Genomic DNA, 24,663 nt, shown 5'->3' on the forward strand with positions numbered 1-24,663 from the left:
CACGATTTTTTCACACATCTATTTGCTGTACCAACCATATGATACTTAATTCAACCATTTATTCAGTTGCTAGTCTAGACTAAGAGTTTCTGGATTGTAGAAACCATGACTGCTTCATCTATTTTTCTAATGGCCATATAAAATTATAGCAATCAGTTTATCTGCTTGAGTCTCCAGATCTCCTCCTTGTTTTTACCCAAGTACCAAAAAACTGGAGAAACTCATCTGGGTACCAATCAAAAACATCCCTTGTATAAGGGAAGGAACAAACACAGGATGACTCATTTCTCTTACACTGAGGCAAAAGCAGAATTAACCACTCTTGTCAGCCTGACACAATTCTGCTCTGGACATCCTCAAATGTCTCAAAAATGCCTACGTAATTGTGAGAGGGTTCCCAGTGACCCTGGGCTGATGGTCCAATAATAAGCCAGGCTAGAGAGAGTCATGCTGATTCTAAATAGAAAATGGAACTGCCCTGGTTGAGCTCCAGAATTACTTGTTCTGATTAACTAGCTTTTGGGTAGAAGGAAGGACAAGAATATTGTACATAACATTTTACAGGCAGGTATAGTTGTGGTCATGGCTCCGGATACTTTGCGGTCTTGATCTCTCACTCCTAAGATGTTTATTTATATTTACAGAATTTGCCATCAGATTCTGTTTACATCTGGAGCCTCTCACGTAACTGTGGCAGACCTGCTACAAGATCTTACTGGACAAAATCTGAAAAGCTCAAAGAGCCACGGTCTCAAAGAGAGCTGTAGGATGTCTATGTTGACATCTCACAGTGCAGAAAATGCCTTCTATTGGTTTTCAGTACATTCCCAATTCAAAGTCTGGCCCTGTCTTGTAATCCCAGGCAGAAGCCAGATCTTATGTGCAGACTCTAAGTGGGATCAACCTGACTCTGCATCCTTAGGTGTTACAGAAAGCAAAGTACAATCAAAGGAGAGATCCCCTCAGAGGCTGCTCTGGCACATTCCAAATGATGTTTACCTAAAAGGAAATAGCTGAGGAAACATGAATGTAAGTATACAATTTATTTGGGCCAAACTTGAGGATTGTAACCTGGGAGCAAATATTCAAGTTGCCTGGAATATATACTTTGATTAGCAGCAGTTACAATTGGATTTGCAAAGATAAAAAGAGAGGCGCATAGAGTGGGTTGATACAAAGTTGTCTGTCAACATTTTTTTATTTACAAAAATAAATTGATTATTGATTGGATATACATTGTTAGGCTATAGGGTGTGGGTTATAGTGTCCAGTGTGGCATTTTTAGTTCAATTTATAGCTACTTGTGGCAATAGCAAGCAGTTTCAAGAGGTAACTACATAGCTCAAAGAAAAAAGAAAGACATAATTGTGGTCTCATTTTAATGTCTCTCTGAGACTTATAAAGAAAAGGATTATTAGCCAGGCATGGTGGTGCAGGCCTGTAATCCCAGCTATTGAGAGGCCGAGGCAGGAGAATCACCTGAACCTGGGAGGCGGAGATTGCAGTGAGCCGAGTTCGCGCCATTGCACTCCAGCCTGGACAACAAGAGTGAAACCCTGTCTCAAAAAAAAAAAAAAAAAAAAAAAAACCTTTTATATAGGAAATGCAAATCCTTTTCTTTTCTTTTCTCTTCTTTTTCTTTCTTTCTTTCTTTTTTTTTTTTTTTGAGACAGGGTTTCGCTCTTGTTGCCCCTGCTGGAGTGCAGTGGCGCAATCTCAGCTCACCGCAACTTCCTCCTCCCGGATTCTCCTGCCTCAGCCTCCCGAGTAGCTGGGATTACAGGCATGCGCCACCACACCTGGCTAATTTTTTGTATTTTTAGTAGAGACAGGGTTTCTCCATGCTAGTAAGGCTGGTCTCGAACTCCCGACCTCAGGTGATCCGCCCGCCTTGGCCTCCCAAAGTGCTGGGATTACAGGAGTAAGCCACTGGGCCCGGCAAAGTTTTCATTTTTTCCAAGCCTCAAGATCTAGATTCAGAAATTGGAGCTGCAGATTCAGATTCTGGATGGGTGGAGTAGCAGCAGGTATTACTTGCACATTTGTGGACATTTTAGCAAGAGGAGAAAAAAGGAATTAAAAATTCTCATGTCTACATATCTATTCAATGCACACATGTTATTCTGCTAGGGTTTTTGGGCCCCATGGTCTCTGAGTCAGCTTCAGGTCTGATGACAGGAGTCCCTGAGGCTGGGCACGGTGGCTCACGCCTGTAATCCCAACACTTTGGGAGGCTGAGATGGGTGGATCATGAGGTCAGAAGTTTTGAGACCAGCCTGGCCAATATGGTGAAATCCCATCTCTCTTTTTTTTTTTTTGAAATGAAGTTTCGCTCTTGTTGCCCAGGCTGGAGTGCAATAGCACAATCTTGGCTCACTGCAACCTCTGCCTCCCAGGTTCAAGTGATTCTCCTGCCTCAGCCTCCCCAGTAGCTGGCATTACAGGCGTGTGCCACCACCCTCAGCTGATTTTTGTATTTTTAATAGAGACGGGGTTTCTCCATGTTGGTCAGGCTGGTCTTGAACTCCTAACCTCAGGTGATCTGCCTGCCTGGGCCTCCCGAAGTGCTGGGATTACAGGTGTGAGCCACCATGCTCAGCCTTTGGTGAAACCCCATCTCTACTACAAATACAAAAAAAAAATTAGCCAGGCGTGGTGGTGAGCATCTGTAATCCCAGCTACTTGGGAGGCTGAAGCAGGAAAATCGCTTGAACACAGGAGACCGAGGTTGCAGTGAGCTGAGATCATGCCACTGCACTCCAGCCTGGGCAATGCAGTGAGACTCCACCTCAACAACAACAAAAAAGTCACTGAAAGAGGTAAAATGGTTGATTGCTGCCCTGTAAGGTTTGTAGAAATCTGATCTAGCCTCTCTGGAAGTGACTGTAGAGGACAATAGATACCAAATAGGCAGAGATGCAATTCTTCCTGCATATTTAGGGAAGAGCGTGCACTTTGCAGCACAATTGTGAGTTGACTGGAATCCTGAGAGGGAAAGGCCCTTCTAGAGTAAAGCTTGGTTGACACCTTATATGTTTATATCATGCCTGGTACTTCTAGACTGTGTTTGGAAAATATAACGAGAAATTATCTCCAGCCCCAGAAAAACTTCATAATGATGGAAAAGAAAGAAAACTTTTATTACACAATTAAACCAGAATGTGACATGCATCACAATCAATCTGCTTAAGAGACTGCAAAGACAGAAAGATAGTCACCATAATTAGTCCACAAGTCGAAGAATTTACAGCACCATGTCATACAGAGCTCATCCTAAATTCACCTGGTCATTGGGGATGCCACCTATCTATGCTGATTGGTTATAATCAATGACAAAATAAACTTTTCACATCTTCATGACAGGAGGTAGTTTTGCAACTTGACGCCAGGTGCCTGCTGAAGGTAGACTCTCAGTCTCCTACTACAATGGTTGAATAAGGTGCTATCTTTTTGGTTATTTACACTTTAAAGCAATGGCTCTCTATGTTCTGAGCACTCAGCTACAGCACTCCTGCTTGCCCTCTACTTATGGCTAGTGTCCTCTCTTGACCCCTACCATCTGCCAATGAGGCACAGCCCAAAGCACAGAGCTCACAGCTGGTAGCTTACATCTTAAGTGAACCCCAATTGCCACAGCAGCACTCCAGTACCTCATCAGAGACTGAAGACTATGGTACAGGAGAGCCTACAGGATTTGGGGGTAGAATTGCACCTTCATAATAATGGGAATGGGAGTGGTGTTTCAGCCTCAGTTTCAATTTATTATGGTGACTTGAAAAAAATACTGCTGGATTTCCAGCATGAGTCCAGATAGAGATAGGATGGTTCTCCCTGTGAAAACCCACCTCTTTGTCAACACCAAGGGATACAAGGGATAGCATTAGGGCTTCTAAAACAGACATCTGAAGCATTGAAGAGAAAAACAGCTCTCGGTCTGATTCTATTGCAAAATTATATTGAGAGAAAAAAGAAGTTAAATGTATCTTGAGAAAAAACTCAGATTAGATATGATTGATCAAGTCAGCCAGAAAATATTCCCCTAAAAGGAATTTCTCTCAAAATACCCCTAATGCACAGCTACTCTTGGTATGAGAAACATGAGCATTATGAAGAAAAAAAGCATATTCTCAGCAGAATTTTATAAGGTTTCTCTTCCATCTCTGCTGCTCTCATCTCCTAGCCATTGAATGGGGGTTCCATATTGAAATACAACTGACAATTCACCAGCACTTTTTAAATTAGGAACTGGAATCTGACTTTGTTCATATAGTAGAATATATGTGAGCTTGCCGCATAACTAACTGAAGGGCTATTATGGTTTTTGGGTGACCACATCACCTGTCTATTTGTCCTGGAATGGCAGCATTCCAATTTAGTAAAATGAAAGACACTAAAATTATACTTACCTATAACTATCCCTATTGGATAAAGCAATATGTATGTCAGACACATATCTACTGTAACAATTTGGTAGTATTTTTTGATATTAGCTATATAAATAAATATAAATAATTTTAATGTACCAGTCATAATGCATGTAGGATTTTTAAAAATTGTCTATAACCATAATTCAGTTTAAACATTTTATATTTCAGAAGTATAAATAACAATATTAAAATGACTGCTTAGGAGATTCAAAGTAAATATTTTGATCTTATATTCATACTATTGTAGAAAATACTTTTTAATTTATATGAATGTATGTTGTCTAAAAACACTTCAGATAACTATGCTAATTGTTCTTAATAAATAGAAACCAAAGTACAACTACAGGCTCCACTTTTCAGTTTATACACTGAACTGTTCTTGTTTTTGCAGTGTAAGTACTTCAGCCTGCAAATATTAGATAATTACTTTGGATAATTAGTGTTCTGTAAAAGGAACCTAGTATGTTTTAGTCCTTATTATTCTGTATTGCTAAATTTACTCCTATCTTTGTGTTCAATTTGTGTGTGCTCCTAATATGAGGTTTTTTTTTTATTTTTTGAGATGGAGTTTTACTCTTGTTGCCCAGGCTGGAGAGCAATGGTGTGATCTCATCCCACTGCAACCTCTGCCTTCCGGGTTTGAGGGATTCTGCGTCAACCTCCGGAGTAGCTGGGATTACAGGCATGTGCCACCACGCCCAGCTAATTTTGTATTTTTAGTAGAGACAACCACGCATGGCTGAACAGATGCTTTTCCAAACAAGACATACATGTGGCTAACAAGCATATTTTAAAAATGCTCATCACTAATTATTAGAAAAATGTAAAAAAACACCCAATGAGATACCATCTCACACCAGTCAGAATGGCTACTGTTAAAAAGTCAGCAATAGATGCTGGCAAAGTTGCAGAGGAAAGGAAATGCTTATACACTGCTGGTGGGAGTGTAAAACCACTGTAAAAAGCAGTGTGGCGGCCAGACTTAGTGGCTCAAGCCTGTAATCCAGCACTTTCGGAGGGCTAGGCAGGCAGATGACCTGAGGTCAGGAGTTCAAGACCAACCTGGCCAACATGGTGAAACCCCATCTCTACTAAAAATACAAAAATCAGCCAGGCGTGGTGGCGGGCACCTGTAATCCTAGCTATTCAGGAGGCTGAGGCAGGAGAATCACTTGAACCTGGAAGGCAGAGGTTGAAGTAGGCCAAGATCGTGCCACTGCACTCCAGCCTGGGTGACAGAGCAAGACTCAGTCAAAAAAAAAGCAGTGTAACAATTCCTCACAGAACTACAGAACTAAAAGCAGAATTACCATTTGACCCAGCAACCTCATAACTTGGTATATACCCAAAGAAATATAAATTAGTCTCTCAAAAAGACACACACATGCACATGCATATTTATTGCAGTACTATTCACAATAGCAAAGACATGGAATCAATCTAAATGCCTATCAATAATAGACTGAATAAAGAACATATGGTATGGTCAGACAAGGTGGCTCACACCTGTAATCCCAGCACTTTGGGAGGCTGAGGCAAGTTGATTGCCTGAGCTCAGAAGTTTGAGACCAGCCTGGGCAACATGGCAAACCCCGTCTCTACAAAAAAATACAAAAAGAAACATTAGACAGGCGTGGTGGTGCATGCCTGCAGTCCCAGCTAATTGGGAAGCTGAGGTAGGAGGACTGCTCAAGCCCAGGAGATTGAGGCTGCAATGAGCCGTCATCGCACCACTGCACTCCAGCCTGAGTGACAGAGTGAGACCCTGTCTCCAAAGAAAAATAAAATAAAAGATTTAATAAAAACAAAATATGGCACATAAACATCATGAAATACTCTCTGGCCATTTAAAAAAAAAAGAAAAAGAACAGCATTATATCCTGTGCAGCAACATGGATGGAGCTGGAGACCATTATTCTTAGAAAAGTAATGCAGAAGGCTGGGCATGGTGGCTCACGCCTGTAATCCCAGCACCTTGGGAGGCCGAGGCGGGTGGATCACGAGGTCAGGAGATCGAGACCATCCCAGCTAATGTGGTGAAAGCCATCTCTAATAAAAATACAAAAAATTAGCTGGGCGTGGTGGCGGGCACCTGTAATACCAACTACTGTGGAGGCTGAGGCAGGAGAATGGTGTGAATCCGCGAGGCGGAGCTTGCAGTGAGCAGAGATTGTGCCACTGCACTCCAGCTTGGGAGACAGAGTGAGACTCATCTTAAAAAAAAAGGAAAGAAAAGTAATGCAGAAACAGAAAACCAAATGCATGTTCTCATTTATAAGTAAGAGTTAAATAATAAGAACACATGGACACAACGTGGGGAACAACAGTAACTGAGGCCTACTTGAGGGTAGAAGGTGGAAAAACAAAGAGGGTGTGGGCATTGTGGCTCACGCCTGTATGCCACCACATTGGGAGACCAAGGCAGGTGAATCACTTGAAGTCAGGAGTTCGAGACCAGTCTGGCCAACATGGTGAAACCCCATCTCAACTAAAAATACAGAAATTAGCCTGGCATGGTGATGTACAGCTCTAATCCCAGCCACTCAGGAGGCAGGAGAATCGCTTGAACCTGGGAGGCGGAAGTTGCAGTGAGCCAAGATCATGCCACTGCACTCCAGCCAGGATGACAGAGCAAGGATCGAAAGAAAAAAAGGGAAGAGAAGGGAAGGGAAGGGAAGGGAAGGGAGAGGATGGGGAGGGGAGGGGAGGGGGAAGGAGGGAGGGAGGTGAGAGAGAGAGAGAAAAGAAAAAAGAAGGAAACAAAGAAAGAAAGAAAAAGAGAAAGAAAGAAAGAAAGGAAGGAAGGAAGGAAGGAAGAAAGGAAGGGAAAAGGAAAAGAGAGAGAAAATTAGAAAAAAATACCTATTTGGTGCTATGCTTAGTACTTCAGTGAAAAAATAATTTACACACCAAACACTCATGACACGATTTTACCTATATTACAAACCTGCACATGTACCAGTGAATCAAAAATAGAAGTTAAAAGGAAAAAACTCCATGGGTAAGGGAGAGTGCAATGTAGATGGAAGGACTGGTTTGTGCCTGGGTGGGGCTGTACTCTAATTTATTTCTCTGTTCATACAGGCAGGTGAGATTATCAAAAATGCTGTGGTAAAATTCCTGAGGGTGGTGCCTAGTCCTGGGAATAAGTGTGGACACGTCAATGTCTAATGGGTGTGTTTGTGAGTGGCTGGGAATCCTGTGGTGGCAGCTGTGGGAAAAGGGGGTCTGTCATCAGAGCTCATATTCTTTTTTTTTTTCTTTCTTTCTTTTTTTCTTTTGAGACAGAGTCTAGTTCTGTCACCCAGGCTGGAGTGCAGTGGCGCAATCTTGGCTCATTGCAACCTCTGCCTCCTGGGTTCAAGTGATTCTCCTTCCTCAGCCTCCCGAATAGCTGAGATTACAAGAACGCACCACCATGCCCAGCTTATTTTTTCTATCTGTAGTAGGGACGGGGTTTAGCCACGTTGCCCAGGCTGGTCTTGAACTCCTGAGCTCAGGCAATCCACCCGCCTCGGCCTCCCAAAGTGCTAGGATTACAGGCGTGAGCCACGGCACCCGGCCAGAGCTCCTATTCTCTAATTTTTCAGTCCTCTCTCACCCTGGGAGAACTGAAATCACAGGACAATGGGCAGTGTGACAGCCTGCGTACAGGAGAGCAGAGCGTCCCATTCCCAGACATCCAGAGTTTTATTCCAGGTCAGGCCCCCATATCTTTTTTCTGGCACCAAACCTGCAGTTTGCTGAAAACCAAGCAATTCTCTAACACTAACTCATTGTCTAACATTTTATTTCTGACACCACCCAGCGTCAGCACAGGCCCTGACTCAGTCCCACACTGTCCTTACTGCAGATGCCAGGCACAAATTCCATGGGCCCATTTACATTTCTGAGCTACTGTTTAAAAATTGGGGACTCCCATAACCTTTTTCAAGTTCAATAATTTGATAAAGCTACTCATAGAACTCAGCAAATACTGTAGTTATATTTACCAGTTTATTATAAAAGATACAACCCAGGAAAAGTCAAATGGCAGACATGTATAGAACAAAGAAAGGTGGGAAAAGATGACACACATAGACAATCCAGATAAATAGCTGTGATTAATAAAATTCTTCATTGTTTGTGTTCTCCAGGAACAGTTCATTGAAAGAAACAGCCTTCCCATTATGACTTAGATGGTGCTCTCTTTTCTTATCTATCACATAGCAGACACCGACTCTGCACATTTTTTTCTTTTTCTTATTGAAAAATCAGTTGAATTTGACTTCAGTGGTGAAAATAAAATACTTCTTAAGGAAACTTTACTTAAGTTTGTCTTTTTCCCCAAGGCTTCTGAACTTTACAATCCCATTTTATGTAACTCCAAAGAACAGGCTGACTTCAGTGTGAAACATTCTCTGATCCAAAATCTGATTTTTTCACCCTGCATTTGCCATTCCCCTTCAACCTCCTTCCTAATCTTGTTTGTTCCTCCCTAGGAAAGGAAGCCTTTGTCTGCCTGAACTTTGCAATTCTTAAAGACCTTGTTGTTGGTACTTCTGTTGCAATATTTCTTTGGAAGTCAAAATTTTTATGTAAATTCAACCTTGTTTTATTTTCAAAGTTTATAAACTGCCTCAAAACAAGAACCACTTCATCTTCAGTAAGACCCTCCCAATCCCCTTTCATTTTAACATCAACTGCATCCACCTGTGGGTCCCCAGCTTTCCAGGGCTCTGTAGCTTTTCTCAGGATAAAGACTTCTATGGCTGGCGTGAGCAGGCTGGGATATCTACAGAGGAGACTCCCCAGAAAAAACTAACTGGGCCTTTAATAAAATTTTTTTGCAGGCTCAATATTAGCCTTAGCTCTGAGTCAGTGGGCTAAAGCTTTAATTTCCATGTCAAGAATTATTCACTTGGTCTTTGAAACTTAAGTGTTTACCCGGGCGCAGTGGCTCACGCCTGTAATCCCAACACTTTGGGAGGCTGAGGCGGGCGGATCACAAGGTCAGGAGATCGAGACCATCCTGGCTAACACGGTGAAACGTTGTCTCTACTAAAAATACAAAAAAAAAAAATTAGTCGGGCGTGGTGGCGGGCACTTGTAGTCCCAGCTACCGGGTAGGCTGAGGCAGGAGAATGGCGTGAACCCGGGAGGCGGAGCTTGCAGTGAGCTGAGATCGCGCCACTGCACTCCAGCCTGGCTACAGAGCAAGACTCCGTCTCAAAAAAAAATAAACTTAAGTGTTTAAAAAAAATCCAGCGTTTCTTGGCTGGGCGCAGTGGCTCACGCCTGTAATCCCAGCATTTTGGGAGGCCGAGGCAGGCAGATCACCTGAGGTCAGGAGTTTGAGACCAGCCTGACCAACATGCAGAAACCCCGTCTCTACTAAAAATACAAAATTAACCAGGTGTGGTGGTGCATGCCTGTAATCCCAGCTACTCAAGAGACTGAGGCAGAAGAATAGTTTAAACCCAGGAGGCGGAGGCTGCAGTAAGCCGAGATCATGCCATTGCACTCCAGCCTGGGCAATAAGAGAGAAATTCCATTTGAAAAAATAAAAAAATAAATCCAGCAGTTTCTCAAACACAGTGTTGACATAAGAGAAGAAAATTTTAGGGTGCTTATATTTCATATCTCAATAAGAAAAGCAAAAGTGTCCATTCCTTTCAAACAATAAATGCATTATTTTATTATTTCCATTAAAAGTCATATAGTAAACAGTCATATGGAAACATGTCTAGGAGGTACCAAGTTTCAAATAAAATTTAGCATAAAACTCAGAAATCAAGATAACAGGATTTGAACAGAGATATTCACTGTCACAAATTTACCCTGCAAAAAGAGGAGCTGATGCTTTCATGAATCTATGTAACTCAGCAATTGTCTACCGCATTTTGTTGTGAAAATGTATTCATTTTCTACAGCCAAAATGGGAAAGACATTTCCCCTATTCTTTTTCTTGGTAGCATTCTTAAACAGCCTTGAAATTTTATTGGAAATTACCAAGCCATAAAAAATACACCTGACACTGATGAAAGAAATCATAGATGGCACAAACAAATGGAAACAAATCCCATGCTCATGGATAAGTAGAATCAATATTGTGAAAATGACCATACTTTCAAAAGCAATCTACAAATTCAGTGCAATCCTTATCAAAATACCACCATAATTCTTCACAGAATTAAAAAAATTCTAAAATTCATATGGAACAAAAAAGAGCCTGCATAGCCAAAACAAGGCTAAGCAAAAAGAACAAATCTGGAGGCATAACATTACCTGATTTCAAACTATACTATAAGGCCATAGTCACCAAAACAGCATGTTACTGGTTTAAAAATAGGCACATAGACCAATGGAACAGAATAGAGAACCCAGAAATAAACCCAAATACTTACAGCCAACTGATCTTCAGCAAAGCAAACAAAAACATAAAGTGGGGAAAGCCAAAATGGGAAATTTTGGCTTTCCAAACTTTTCAACAAATGGTACTGGGATAAATGGCTAGCCATATGTAGGAGAATGAAACTGGATCCTCATCTCTCATCTTATACAAAAATCAACTCAAGATGGATTAAGGACTTAAACCTAAGATCGGAAACTATAAAAAGTATAAAACATAACATTGGAAAAACCCTTCTAGACATTGGATTAGGCAAGGATTTCACGACCAAGAACTCAAAAGCAAATGCAATAAAAACAAAGATAAATATCAGGGACCTAATTAAATTAAATAGTTTTTACATGGCAAAAAGAACAGTCAGCAGAGTAAACAGACAACACACAGAGTGAGAAAAAATCTTCACAATCTATACATCTGACAAAGGACTAATGTCTAGAGTCTACAACAAACCCAAACAAATCAGTACAAAACAAACAATCCCATCAAAAAGTGGACTAAGGATATGAATAAACAATTCTCAAAAGAAGGTATACAAATGGCCAACAAACATATGAAAAAATCCTCAACATCACTAATGATCAGGGAAATGCAAATCAAAACCACAAAGCAATACCACCTTACTCCTGCAAGAATGGCCATGATCAAAAAATCAAGAAACAGTAGATGTTGGCATGGATGTGGTGAACAGGGAACACTTCTACATTGCTGGTGGGAATGTAAACTAGAAAAGCCACTATGGAAAACAATGTGGAGATTCCTTAAAGAACTAAAAGTAGAATTACCATTTGATCCAGCAATCCCACAACTGGGTATCTACCCAGAGGAAAAGAAGTCATTATTCGAAAACTATACTTGCACACGCATGTTCATAGTGGCACATTTCACAATAGCAAAATCATGGAACCAACCCAAATGCTCATCAATCAATGAATGGATAAAGAAACTGTGGTATATATATACAATGGAATACTACACAGCCATAAAAAAATGAATTAACAGCATTTGCAGTAACCTGGATGAGACTAGAGACTATTATTCTAAGCGAAGTATCTCAGGAGTTGAAAACCAAACATGGTATGTTCTGATATGTGGGAGCTAAGCTATGAGGATGCAAAGGCATAAGAATGATACAATGGACTTTGGGGATTTGAGGGGAAGAGTGGAAGGGGGACGAGGGATAAAAGACTACAAATTTGGTGCAGTGTATAATGCTCTGGTGATGGGTGCACCAAAATCTCATAAAATAGGCTGGGCGCGGTGGCTCATGCCTATAATCCCAACACTTTGGGAGTCCATGGCGGGTGGATCACTTGAGATCAGGAATTTGAGACCAGCCTGGCCAACATGGAGAAACCCCGTTCTCTACAAAAAATACAAAAATTAGCTGGGCATGGTGGCACGCCCACCTGTAATTCTAGCTACTCGGGAGGCTGAGGCAGAAGAATTGCTTGAACCCGGGAGGCAGAGGTTGCAGTGGGCCAAGATTGTGCCATTGCACTCCAGCCTGGGCAACAAGAGCAAGAGTCCATATTAAATATAAATATAAATACATATATATTTGATTATATATATATTCACAAAAAATACATCTGAGAAAATTCCTAAACTTACTCTAAGAAAGGAAAACTTAAATGAGAATTTCTCACAAATAAAATACATGATTAATATTAATTTTTTCTGAAATCCACCTCTTTTATGCCCTTTGTTAATATTTTCTTACCTTCCAAGTCCTACTAATAAAATGTAATTTACAGTTAAATAATGGAAGTCAACATAAGTGAACAAATCTTTTCAAGGTGACAAACCCAGGGAGTGGTAGTGCTAATTAGAAAACAGATGTGTCTAGACCGGGCGCGGTGGCTCACGCCTGTATTCCCAGCACTTTGGGAGGCCGAGGCGGGCGGATCACCTGAGGTCTGGAATTCGAGACCAGCCTGACCAACATGGAGAAACCCCATCTCTACTAAAAATACAAAAACATTAGCTGGGTGTGGTGGCACATGCCTGTAATCCCAGCTACTCGGGTGGCTGAGGCAGGAGAATCGCTTGAACCTGGGAGGCGGAGGTTGCGGTGACCTGAGATGGTGCCATTGCACTCCAGCCTGGGCAACAAGAGTGAAACTCCACCTCAAAAAAAAAAAAAAGAGAGAAAAGAAAGAAAACAGATGTGTCTGACTGATATTCACCCACCCCATTCTGCTCACCTTAAGTGCTCAATAACCACCCTCTCAGGAGACATTACACTATGCCCCAGGTGCATTTTACTTTGTAAGTTCTTGCACCATCTCACTTGGGTCAGGTTTTTCTTTGTCTTTTGGGATACTTTTTTTTTTCCACAAAATTTAGAGAATTCAGGGGGCAGAAATTATTTCTGTGTTTTCCCCTCAATACCAGCATCTGATTGGCTGACCAGCACTGTGTCTCCAAGAAATGGAAGCTGGGTTGGGTGAAGACAATCTTAATGTCTCAAGGGGTTAGCTTTTCAAAGGAAGAGTATGCCAGGAGATGCCTCTCAGCCCCAGGGCATCCACTTGCTCCCTTGAGAAGCTACACTCCATACCTCAGGTAGTCCTCAGGGAGAAAATGACCCAGGAGCTGATATTCACTAGACACTCTAGCAGAAAAAGTCATGATGTGTATCTTGGTTTACTCCAGACAGTACTGAAACCCAGGACCAGGAAAAAACTGAAGGGTGGCTGAAGACACATCACTCCGTAAAGTTTCCAAAGAAAAACCTTCACCTGAAAACAAACATTCTGATAAGATTTCTGTGCCTAAGGAAGATTAAAAAAAAAAAAAAAAGCATAGAAATTTCATAAAATACAGTGTCAGGGAATTATTTTTTGCTTTCTTCTCATGAGAAATATTTTCAACCAGAAAACAATTTTAAGTGCCATCCAATGCTTTGTCAAAAAATGATTTAACTAAAATACAGTATCAAAAATGTACACTAAAGGAAAAACAGTTGAGATGTGAATTAGGAAAGGGAAGCTGGCATTTGGAAATGTCAGACGGAACTAGAAATTTAGTATTTTAGTTTATTTGCAGTTTAAATCTAACTGCAGGCCAGAGTTAGGCTGGAGGAATGGGGCTGGGAGGTACACTTGAGACCCTGCTTGGAACGCATGTGAAAAATGCAGGGGAAAATGAGTCCCCTGTGGAGTGTGAGAATAATTAAGTGGCAGGCAATTACACTGAGGGGGCTCTAGTCCCCGGGTTTCTACTTAACAGCAACAGCTACGTAAATGTACCTAACCGATTATTAAATATAGTTTTCTTCATCATGCACCTTATAAAAAGTCTTTCCTTCAAGCTCCTCCCATGAACCACAAACTACAAAACATAATTTTGTGCTCTACAATTATTGAATCACTCTTTGATTAAATTATTTAATATTTTTTGCGATGACTGCCACAGATTTTTAATAGGAGAAAATAGGAACTGGGAACCCCACAGACCAAAGCTCTTCCCATTCATGAACCCGACCCCAAGTCAGGATTCTCCCCTGACCACCCTCCCATGGTCCCTGCACAATCTGGGAGAGGCGCGGCGCTGCCGGTGCAGAGCCGCCCAGAGAGGGCTGCAGGCCAGGGCACAGTCACTGCGCAGGGAAGAGACAGGACGCCCGGGGGCCCGGCTGTCGGCGCAGCCGCCATCTTATGGCTGAAGGGGACTGAGGCCGAGCTAGGCAAGGAGAACTCGGAGCGCAGATTGTGGAGATGACTGCGGGGAGGCCTGAGTCCCGCCACAGCCACTTCCCACAGGTTTCAACCAGCCCTTCCCCTCTCTCGGGATGTCGGACGGCACTCTCACCATTTCTAGGCTTCCAGAGGGTCCTGGAGTCTTAGCTGTGGATCTCCCAATACCTGCAGGTCACAGAGCCACAGAGTCTGGGCCTCTAGGAGCAGAGGACAAACAGCAGTGAAGACGAGACCCGGAGCTCCGGCTGCAGCAAGAGACAAAGGCCGCGCCAAACCCGGAAGCCGCCCTGTCCGGTCCAGCTGCGTGTCTGAGTGAACTGTCCCCAGCTCAGAGTCCCTGATTGGATAATGTTAAAACCCGCCCCTTCAGGCCCTGAGTGACGGAAGATGTGATCAGATGCTGGGCTGAATGAAGTGTGACAGCCTATGCTGCAGCCTTTTCAGGCAAGGCTTCCTCCCTGAGCTGAGCTAGGCCCACCCGAGAGGGTGTTTGCCTTTAATCTTGTGTATAAGGTCATATGCCCTTATAAATAATATGCTATATGGCTATTCACAAATGAAAAGAATATAATAACGCAATTGTTCTAAAAAAAAATTTTTTTTTTGAGATTGAGTTTCACTCTTGTTGCCCAGGCTGGAGTGCAATGGCGCAATCTTGGCTCATCACAACCTCCACCTCGCGGGTTCAAGCGATTCTCCTGCCTCAGCCTCCCGAGTAGCTGAGATTACAGGCATGCGCCACCATGCCCGGCTAATTTTTTTGTATTTTTAGTAGAGACGGGGTTTCTCCATGTTGGTCAGGCTGGTCTCAAACTCCAGACCTCAGGTGATCCTCCCGCCTCGGCCTCCCAAAATGCTGGGATTACAGACATGAGCCACTGCGCCCGGCCCAATTGTTCTAAAATTTTATATTTTGTGACCTTCCTGACTTCTGGTCCTTTGAGCAGGCAGCCTGAGATTTTAAAAAGGAGGCAATTCTCTGAAATAAAATGTGAGCCACAAGTTGGGCGCTGTACCTCACGCCTGTAATCCCAGTACTTCAGGAGGCCGAGGAGGGTGGATCATCTGAGGTCCAGAGTTCGAGACCAGTCTGGCCAACATGGTGAAACCCCGTCTCTAAAACAATACAAAAAAATTAGCTGGGCATGGTGGCAGGCGCCTGTAACCCCAGCTACTTGGGAGGCTGGGGCAGGAGAATCACTTGATCCTGGGAGGTGGAGGTTGCAGTGAGACGAGATCACGCCACTGCACTCCAGTATGGACAACAAGAGTGAAACTCTGTCTCAAAAAATAAATAAATAAATAAAATAAAATCATAAAATGTGAGCCACATGTAAATTTTAAATTTTCTAGTAGCCAAACTTTATTTTATATTTTTATTTTTTTTAGACGGAGTCTCACACTGTTGCCCGGGCGTGATTTCTGCTCACTGCAACCTCTGCCTCCCGGGTTCAAGCGATTCTCCTGCCTCAGCCTCCCAAGTAGCTGAGATAAAAGGCGCTGGCCACCACGCCCGGCTAATTTGTAGCCAAATTTTAGAAAGAGTTTAGCTCTATTTTTAAAAAGAAACAAAGAACAGGTGAAATTGATTGTAACAATTTAACCCAATATATCCAAAATATTGTCATTTTAATATGTGAGAAATATGTAATTATTAATGAAGTGTGTCTATATATATGGAACTAAACGTTTGAAACTAACTCGTGTTTTACCTTTCTAGCACATCACAGTTCAGACCAGGCACATTCCAGGCACCCAGTAGCAACACAGGGCCAATAGCTGCTACATTGAAGTGCAGCTCTGACATCAGGAGGGTGAACGACCTGAACATCCCTTTTCTGCCAGAGGTGAGGAGAGAGCCTCTCCCTACCAACATCTCTCTTCGGTTCTGGGGGTAGAACAGACAGTGGCCATAGATAGAGCAGAGGGCAGGCCGGGTGGAGTGGCTCACGCCTGTAATCCCAGCACTTTGGGAGGCGGAGTCGGGTGGCTCACGAGGTCAGGAGTTCGAGACCAGCCTGACTAACATGGTGAAACCCCGTCTCTACTAAAAATACAAAAATTAGCTGGGCGTGGTGGCGCATGCCTGTAATCCCAGCTACTCGGGAGGCAGAAGAATCGCTTGAACCTGGGAGGCAGAGGTTGCAGTGAGCCAAGATCGGGTCACTGCACTCCAGCCTGGGTGGCAGAGCAAGACTCCGCCTCAACAACAACAACAAAAAAAGAGCAGAGGGCAACAGGAATAAAATAACCATAGGTAAACCACTGCTGACCACCTGCTGCCCTCCTTCCTTCTAGAGATCAGACAGTGAACAAAGGATGACGGGGCCAAAGGAGAAGAGAACCCTATGTCTTCAGGCCTGTCCACACTCTTGACCTCCAATTTTTAGATATGAAAAAAAAATAGATTAAAGGCAAGCTTATCTTGCTATTTGGCCTTGGCCCTAATAGTCAGGCTGTGGTTGTCTATTTTCTCCTGTGGTATGAGGGACTGTGTGGGTAAAGGCACCAATCACATGCATACAATGTCTACATGTATTTCTGCATTACTCAATATTACCTTACAAGACATCCAACTCTAAATCAGAGGAAAAAATAGTACTTTTAGGGTGTCCACTGTGTGAAGGTAAGTAGTACTGAATCTGTCATTAAATCCTGGCATCCTGTCTGCACTGGGTGCATGTATTAGTTAGCTATTGCAGCATAACAAACCATCCAAAACTTATTAGCTCATAATTGAAATGGTCAGCCATTTGGGCTGGGCTCAGTGGGGCCATTTCTCTAGTCTCAGCTGAGCATTTTTAGACATGTATCATCAGCTGCTTGTTGACTAAGCACCTGTGTTTCTGGGAGTGAGCTTCTGCTTCTGGAGCTGTCAACAGGGGCAACTTTTTTCTCCTTTCCATGGTATCTTATTCTCTGACTGGCCAACGTGGGTTTTTCCCATGGAGATGGCAGCATTCTGAAATAAAAGCAGAAGCATTCAAGACCATTTGAGCCTGGGCCCCAAACTAGCCCACTGTCATGTCCACAGGTTTCTACTGCCCTGAGCAAGTACGACCCGCCAGATCTAGTATTCAGAAAACAGATTCTGGATCTCAATGGAACAACTGTAAAAGCACCTGGCAATGGGCAAGAATACAGGGGGATGAAAAATTGCTACCATTTTGGTAATCATTATTATTCTGCCCTTTTTAATGTATGTGGTTTATAGAACTCTTCCACAGAAAGAAACTTGTCCAAAGACTAACGGCTACTAAGTGGCTGAGCTGAGATTCAGAATAAATTCTGTCTGACTTCAAAGCCCATGCACCACCATAGATAACAATATTACAGAATCTGCCCTAGTCCTTTGAAATCCTGGAGAATGGAACTTCTACAATAGAGGACAGATGTTCTTTAGATTCATGCCGATATGGTACTGTTTATTATTGAGAATAATTCTCTCAAGAAATTCCAGAAGCAGACGGTGGCTTAAACCTATAATCATAGTACTTTAAGAGGCTGAAATGGGAGAATCACGTGAGCTCAGGAGTTCAAGTGCAGCTTTGGCAACATGGTAAAATCTTGTCTCCATGAAAAAAAAAGTTTAAATTAGCCAGGCATAATGGTGCATGTCTGTAGTCCCCGTTACTCAGTTGGCTGGGGCAGGAAGATTGCTGGAGCCTGGAAGGTCAGGGCTGCAGTGAGCCATGATGGGTTACACCATTACACTTCAGCCTGGGTAATAGAGTGAGACCCTGTCTCAAAATAAATAAATAAACACAATAAATTACAGAAGCAATTTGAAAGGACATAAAATAATTTGGAAAAATAGCTAAGGATTGAGTTTATGAAATCAAAGCTGGCAGGGCATTGTGGCTTATGCCTGTAATCCCAGCACTTGGAGATGCCAAGGTAGGTGGATCACCTGAGGTGAGGAGTTCGAGACCATCCTGGCCAATCATGGAGAAACCCCATCTCTACTAGAAATACAAAATTATCTGGACATGGTGGTGCTCACCTGTACACCCAGCTACTTGGGAAGCTGAGGAAGGAGAATCATTTGAACCCAGGAGGCGGAGGTTGCAGTGAGTGGAGATCCTGCCATTGAAGTCTAACATGGGTGGCAAGAGCAAAGCTCCACTTCAAAAAAAAAAAAAAAAATCAAATCCCAGCAACACATTATGTATTTTTCATCATAGAAAAAATTTGGGCCGGGCACAGTGGCTCACACCTGTAATCCCGGCACTTTGGGTGGCTGAGGTGGGTGGATCACCTGAGGTCAGGAGTTTGAGACCAGCCTGGCTAACATGGTGAAAGCTCGTTTCTACTAAAAATACAAAAAATCAGCCAGGCTTAGTGGCAAGTGCCTGTAACCCAGCTACTCGGGAGGCTGAGGCAGGAGAATTACTTGAACCCGGGAGGCTGAGGTTGCAGTGAACCAAGATCCTACCATTGCACTCCAGCTTGGGCAACAGGAGTGAAATTCCGTCTCAAAAAAAAGCCGAACAACACATTATATATTTTTCATCATAGAAAAAATTGGAAAACTTTTAAAAGAAAAAAAACTTTAGAGAAATAAAATTAAATTTAACAGAGTTTAAGTGAGCAATGAATAATTTGCAAATCAGGCAGACTGTGGATCCACAGTAGGCTCAGTGAGACTCCAGCACAGCCACATGGTAGAAAAATATTTATGGACAGACAAAGCAAAGTGGCATTCAGATAATGAAAGTGAGGTACAGAAACAGCAAGATTGATTAAAGCCAGGAATTTGCCTTATTTGAACATGGTTTGAACAGTTGATATCCTCTTATAGGCAACAACACAGAAGTTGGTACAAAAATGGATTCCAGTCTATTTACATATCCAATTAGGTTTCCATTTACTATATATTAAAAAACCTATTAACCAAAATTAAACACAATAGGAAACAGCTTTAGGCTATAATTTAATAATTTTTCCCTTTTGGACATCTTCTCAATGTTGAGAAATAGACCAGAACTTTAGATAATGATATCACTCTGTCACCATAAAAAAATGTACTTATTTAGGCTGGGCGTGGTAGCTCATGCCTGTAATCCCAGCACTTTGGGAGGCTGAGGCAGGCAGATCACCTGAGGTCAGGAGTTTGAGACCAGCCTGGCCAACATGGTGAAACCCCATCTCTACTGAAAATACAAAACTTAGCTGGGTGTGGTGGTGGGCACCTCTAATCCCAGCTACTCAGGAGGCTGAGGCAGGAGAATCCCTTGAACCCAGGAGGCAGAGGTTGCAGTGAGCTGAGATCGTGTCATTGCACTCCAGCATGGGTGATAAGAGTGAAATTTCATGTCAAAAACAACAACAACAACAAAAAGTACTTAATTAGTCTCAAATTCCACTTTAAAATAGCAGAACTGTGGATTTTGTAAAGTGGAAACAAAGACTTCAGGTTATTAGTTTTTTAAAGGATTACAGTAGAGGGGACCTCCTTGTGTTCAAATCTGCTGTTTACAAAAGAAAAGCAAAACCTGGCCTGTAGATCCTAAAGATCTTCCTATTTCCTTAAATTTTCAGTTTGATTATGTCACATTTACCATGAGTGACTCCATTTGGTTTGGTTTGGTCTGTTTGGGCCTAGTGCACAAGCTTGGTCCAGAATGATGGCCTTCAATAATTTTGTTTAAAACATTTTCTCCTTTAGGTTAAGTTCTCACATAGGTCAAAGTGCGACCAAAACTCAGGGGTCTTATTGCCACTCTCAGTTTTTATTATTTTGGGTTTTTGTCCTTATAATGTCATTCATAGGTTATGGTGTCCCCATGGTCACATATGTCTTTGAGGTTTTTTTAATGCCAGTTAAAGAGAAACCATTCGGGCTGGGTGTGGTGGCTCGTGCCTGTAATCCCAGCACTTTGGGAGGCTGAGGTGGGTGAATCACAAGGTCAGGAGTTCAAGATCAAGCCACTGCACTCCAGTCTGGGTGGCAGAACAAGACTCTGTCTCAAAAAAAAAAAAAAGAAGAGAGAGAGACCATTTGACATTCTAGAGATGACTACATGCAAACATTTATAACTTTTGAGAGAATACACTGCAAAAGGGAGACACTATTTTGACTATCACAGCACCACACCCAGCTAATTTTGTATTTTTAGTAAAGATGGGGTTTCTTCATGGTGGTTTGACTGGCGAGAGCACACCTGAACAAAGGAGGGAAGCAATTTTTATCAGAAGAATAATACTACAACTTTTAAGTATGCTTTTTGGCCAGGGTTCCCATGAACAACCAACTGAAATTAAATAGATCAAATAGTTAACTAGACAAATGGCCTACTCATTTCAACCAGGCAGACTGTTCATTAATCCCCTACAACCGAATCTCTGTAATACTCAATGTATTTCTCCACATGCAACTACAAGTATTAGCAACTGCACAGATACTTCTCTGTTTATCTAGTAAGTAATCTAGAGAAATTCTATTATTTAGAACAAACTTAGGAGGAAAATTTAAAGTCTATAAATGTTATAAGTAAAATGTTTATTTAGAAACAGAATGCTTGTTCCTTGGTACCACAAGGAAAAATTAACATTCAGACAAAAAATTGTCTCAGCAAGGCAATTTTACTTTCTGCAGAAAGGGTGCTCCCCAGATGGAACAATGGCAAGAGCACACCTGAACAAAGGAGGGAAACAACTTTTATCCCTTATGCAGCTTGTCCCTGCTACTGCATCCTGTCTCCATTAGATGGAGCTGGACCACACAATCTAAGCTAACCCAACTGGCTAATAATTTAAAACTTTCCTAAATAGGTAAAGGCAAGGGAGAACAAAGGAAAGGAGGAAGTTGTTTATGCCAAATAGGGAAGGGGCATAGGCTGCGAGCTGGAACGTCCCTGTAAACATGTCCAGCACAAATATCTTGGTTAAAGTACAAGGATATAGAATGTACTATGTGCCTGTGAGCATGTCTAGCAGCTACATAGGACAGGGCTGAACAAAGAGTTATTAGCACAAAGCAAGGAGGCTTGAAGGAAGTTAGTCTTTAAAAGAAACTATTACTTTTAATACTTACAAATTATTCTTTAACAAGAAGGGAAACTTTGAAGAGGAAACTTTTTACTTTCTACAATAGTGTATCCATAATTCTTAGACTAGAATCTGCTATAGAGCCCTATTATGGGGGATAAATTTCTAACCATTGTCTCATTTACTCTAAACCATGGAAAAAAATAACCTACCAAGTGTGCTCATTCAGAAGAACAATGGCCTCCTGGCAATGCTCTTTATCCTATTCTGAATAAGTTCTCTTTAACTTGTAAAGTAAGTTAAGAGCAATGGACCAATATTCTGTTTCTGATGTTATGAAGCAACAAATGTCCCATTAAAATGTCTCACCCACATTGGCCCTTTATCTTTAATCTATCAAGGCATAAGTTTGTTCATAGATAAGGTTGACTGCAAAATCCTCTACATATAAAAATAAAACCCATGAGTGCACACAAGAGATCCCTTTTTTCTTTTTCTTTTTCTTTTTGAGACATAGTTTCACTCTTGTTGCCCAGGCTGAAGTGCAATGGCACGATCTCAGCTTACTGCAACCTCTGCCTCCTGGGTTCAAGTAATTCTCCTGCCTCAGCCTCCTGAGTAGCTGGGATTACAGGCACATGCCACCACACCCAGCTGATTTTGTATTTTTAATAGAGATGGGGTTTCTCCATGTTGGTCAGGCTGGTCTTCAACTTCTGACCTAAGGTGATCCACCCACCTCAGCCTCCCAAAATGCTGGGATTACAGGCATGAGCCACTGTGCCAGCCTTTTATTTCTTTTGTTTGCAGAGGCAAAAAACAAAAACAAAAACAAAAAAAGACAAACAAAAACAGTGAACTAAGAGTGTCATGATAGCAGAAATGTCTTGATTTTTGATTTTGTGAAAATAGCAATCTCCATTAAGGATGACATCTCCTTTTGAGGAGAAACATTCCTAGTTAGCTTTACCTTAAGATCTCCAATGGGTATAAAATTGTAAGAGTTTGGAGGTCTGCTTCAGAGTTGTGAGATTATGAACCCAAGGTTCAAGGTCCTGAAGTTTTACTGCAGTGTAGATGGCAAGCAGATTTAATCTCTGGGTTGTAGATTATAAAGACTTACTGTCCTCAGTCAGTAGACTGTTAAAAGGCTTTCTTTACCTGGTGAAAATATGCTTCATCGTAATGCATTAAAATCTTGCTGCATTTAGTCATACTAGACTTCAGTAACAGAAGATACAAGAGGATCTATTTTTAGGTGCATAGGCCTTCCAGTGACTATTTTATGAGGGTCAACACTTTTTTTTCACTCCAAGTGTATATGATTGTCATCAATCTGCAATTATAAAAGCAATCCAGTCAATTTAGTTAGCTTTTCTCATACTATTGTATCCATTATACCTTATTTAACATTTTGAAAACTTGCCTAGTGAAATAAGTATTTTTATCATTGGAGACTTTTTCAGAAATGTCCCATGAGAGAAACATTTCCTTATATCCTTTTAGCTACTGGTATAACAGCAAATTTCTTACATCAGAAAGCTTTTCTACTTTAAGAAAACATGTGTTATAAGGGACAATTCAATAAAATTTCTGTGTAAATGTTTAAATGGCCCATGGGATAGCAGAAAACATGCAGTTTTGATTGTTTTCTCATGTTTATATGTTTGACAAAAGAAAAATATCATAACCTATTTTAATAATTTAGAATAGTCACCCCCCAACACATGCAAACACAAACACTTAATTTATTTTTTATTTATGTTTGTTTGTTTATTTATTTATTTAGAGATGGAGTGTTGCTCATTGCCCAGGCTGAAGTGCAGTGGCATGATCTCAGCTCACTGCAACCTCCACCACCCAGGTTCAAGCGATTCTCCTGCCTCAGTCTCCCGAGTAGCTGGGTTACAGGCTCCTGCAACCACATCCAGCTAATTTTTTGTAATTTCAGTAGAGATGGGGTTTCATCATGTTGGCCGTGCTGGTCTCGAACTCCTGACCTCAGGTGATCCACCTGCCTTTGCCAAGACCAGCTCGGCTGGGGAGACCCTAACCCAGTGGCGCTAGAGGAATTAAAGACACACACACAGAAATATAGAGGTGTGAAGTGGGAAATCAGGGGTCTCACTGCCTTCAGGGCTGAGAGACCCAAAGAAAGATTTACCCACATATTTAATAACAGCAAACCAGTCATTAGCATTGTTTCTATAGATATTAAATTAACTAAAAGTATCCCTTATGGGAAGTGAAGGAATGGGCCAAATTAAAGGAACAGGTTGGGCTAGTTAACTGCAGCAGGAACATGTCCTTAAGGCACAGATTGCTCATGCTATCGTTTGTGGCTTAAGAATGCCTTTAAGCAGTTTTCCACCCTGGGTGGGCCAGGTGTTCCTTGCCCTCATTCTCGTAAACCCACAACCTTCCAGCATGGGCTTTAGGGCCATTATGAACATGTTATAGTGCTGCAGAGATTGTGTTTATGGCCAGTTTTGGGGCCAGTATATGGCCAGATTTTGGGAGGCCTGCTCCCAACATGTCCCCCTTCTCTGATTTGCAAATCGATAAAAGCAAAGGCAGCTTTGTCACAGTGAGCTACTTCTCGCAGGAGTCAGGATCCACATCTGCAGACTATACAAAGACAAACAACACAGATTAAAAGCACAATCATCATTGAAGTCACAGAGTTTTCAAGTGTTTTTATCCATTTTCAGCTCCTTTAAGTACTCCAGTTCCTGGCATTAAGGTCAGGTGTGCCTGGGATGCTTTAAATATTTGTTCTTTTAATTTTAAATCCTTATGTTAAGCTCCTTGAGTGGGCCATATCATTTGAGTTTGAGGTGCCACTATACTGCCATGGTTCCAGATAATAGGAACTCTTGCTGTACTTCTTATTATATCTACCATCTGACCATTTTGTTCAGACCAGCTGAACATAGTGTGGGCGTGGCATGCAGACTGAGAGGTGGAATTCAAGCTAAACATCCCCTTAGGGGACCAATTAATAATGATTCCATAGGAATCATTGTGCAGCACCTCTGCCTGCTCTGCAATGCAATCTTCCTAAACTAGTAGGTTCATTTTTTCTAACTGGGTCCAATCCTGTTTACAAATAGGTTTTTGAGGGTGGTATGCCTCAATTATAGGAGCAGATTTA

General features: G+C 41.9%; 1 protein-coding gene across 1 annotated transcript in view; it reads right to left on the bottom strand.

The window, feature by feature from the left end:
• Window positions 1-14,858, bottom strand: part of LOC101141027 (zinc finger protein 708) — a 46,338-nt gene extending 31,480 nt beyond the window's left edge. The window contains exon 1 of the mRNA XM_031004014.3: window positions 14,632-14,858. Coding sequence (XP_030859874.1) covers window positions 14,632-14,634 — 3 coding nt within the window. The 5' untranslated portion in view covers window positions 14,635-14,858. The remainder of the gene's footprint in view (window positions 1-14,631) is intronic.
• Between the last annotated feature and the right edge of the window lie 9,805 nt (window positions 14,859-24,663).

The sequence above is a fragment of the Gorilla gorilla genome, chromosome 20, assembly GCF_029281585.2.
Source record: "Gorilla gorilla gorilla isolate KB3781 chromosome 20, NHGRI_mGorGor1-v2.1_pri, whole genome shotgun sequence".
Classification (NCBI taxonomy): Eukaryota; Metazoa; Chordata; class Mammalia; order Primates; family Hominidae; genus Gorilla; species Gorilla gorilla.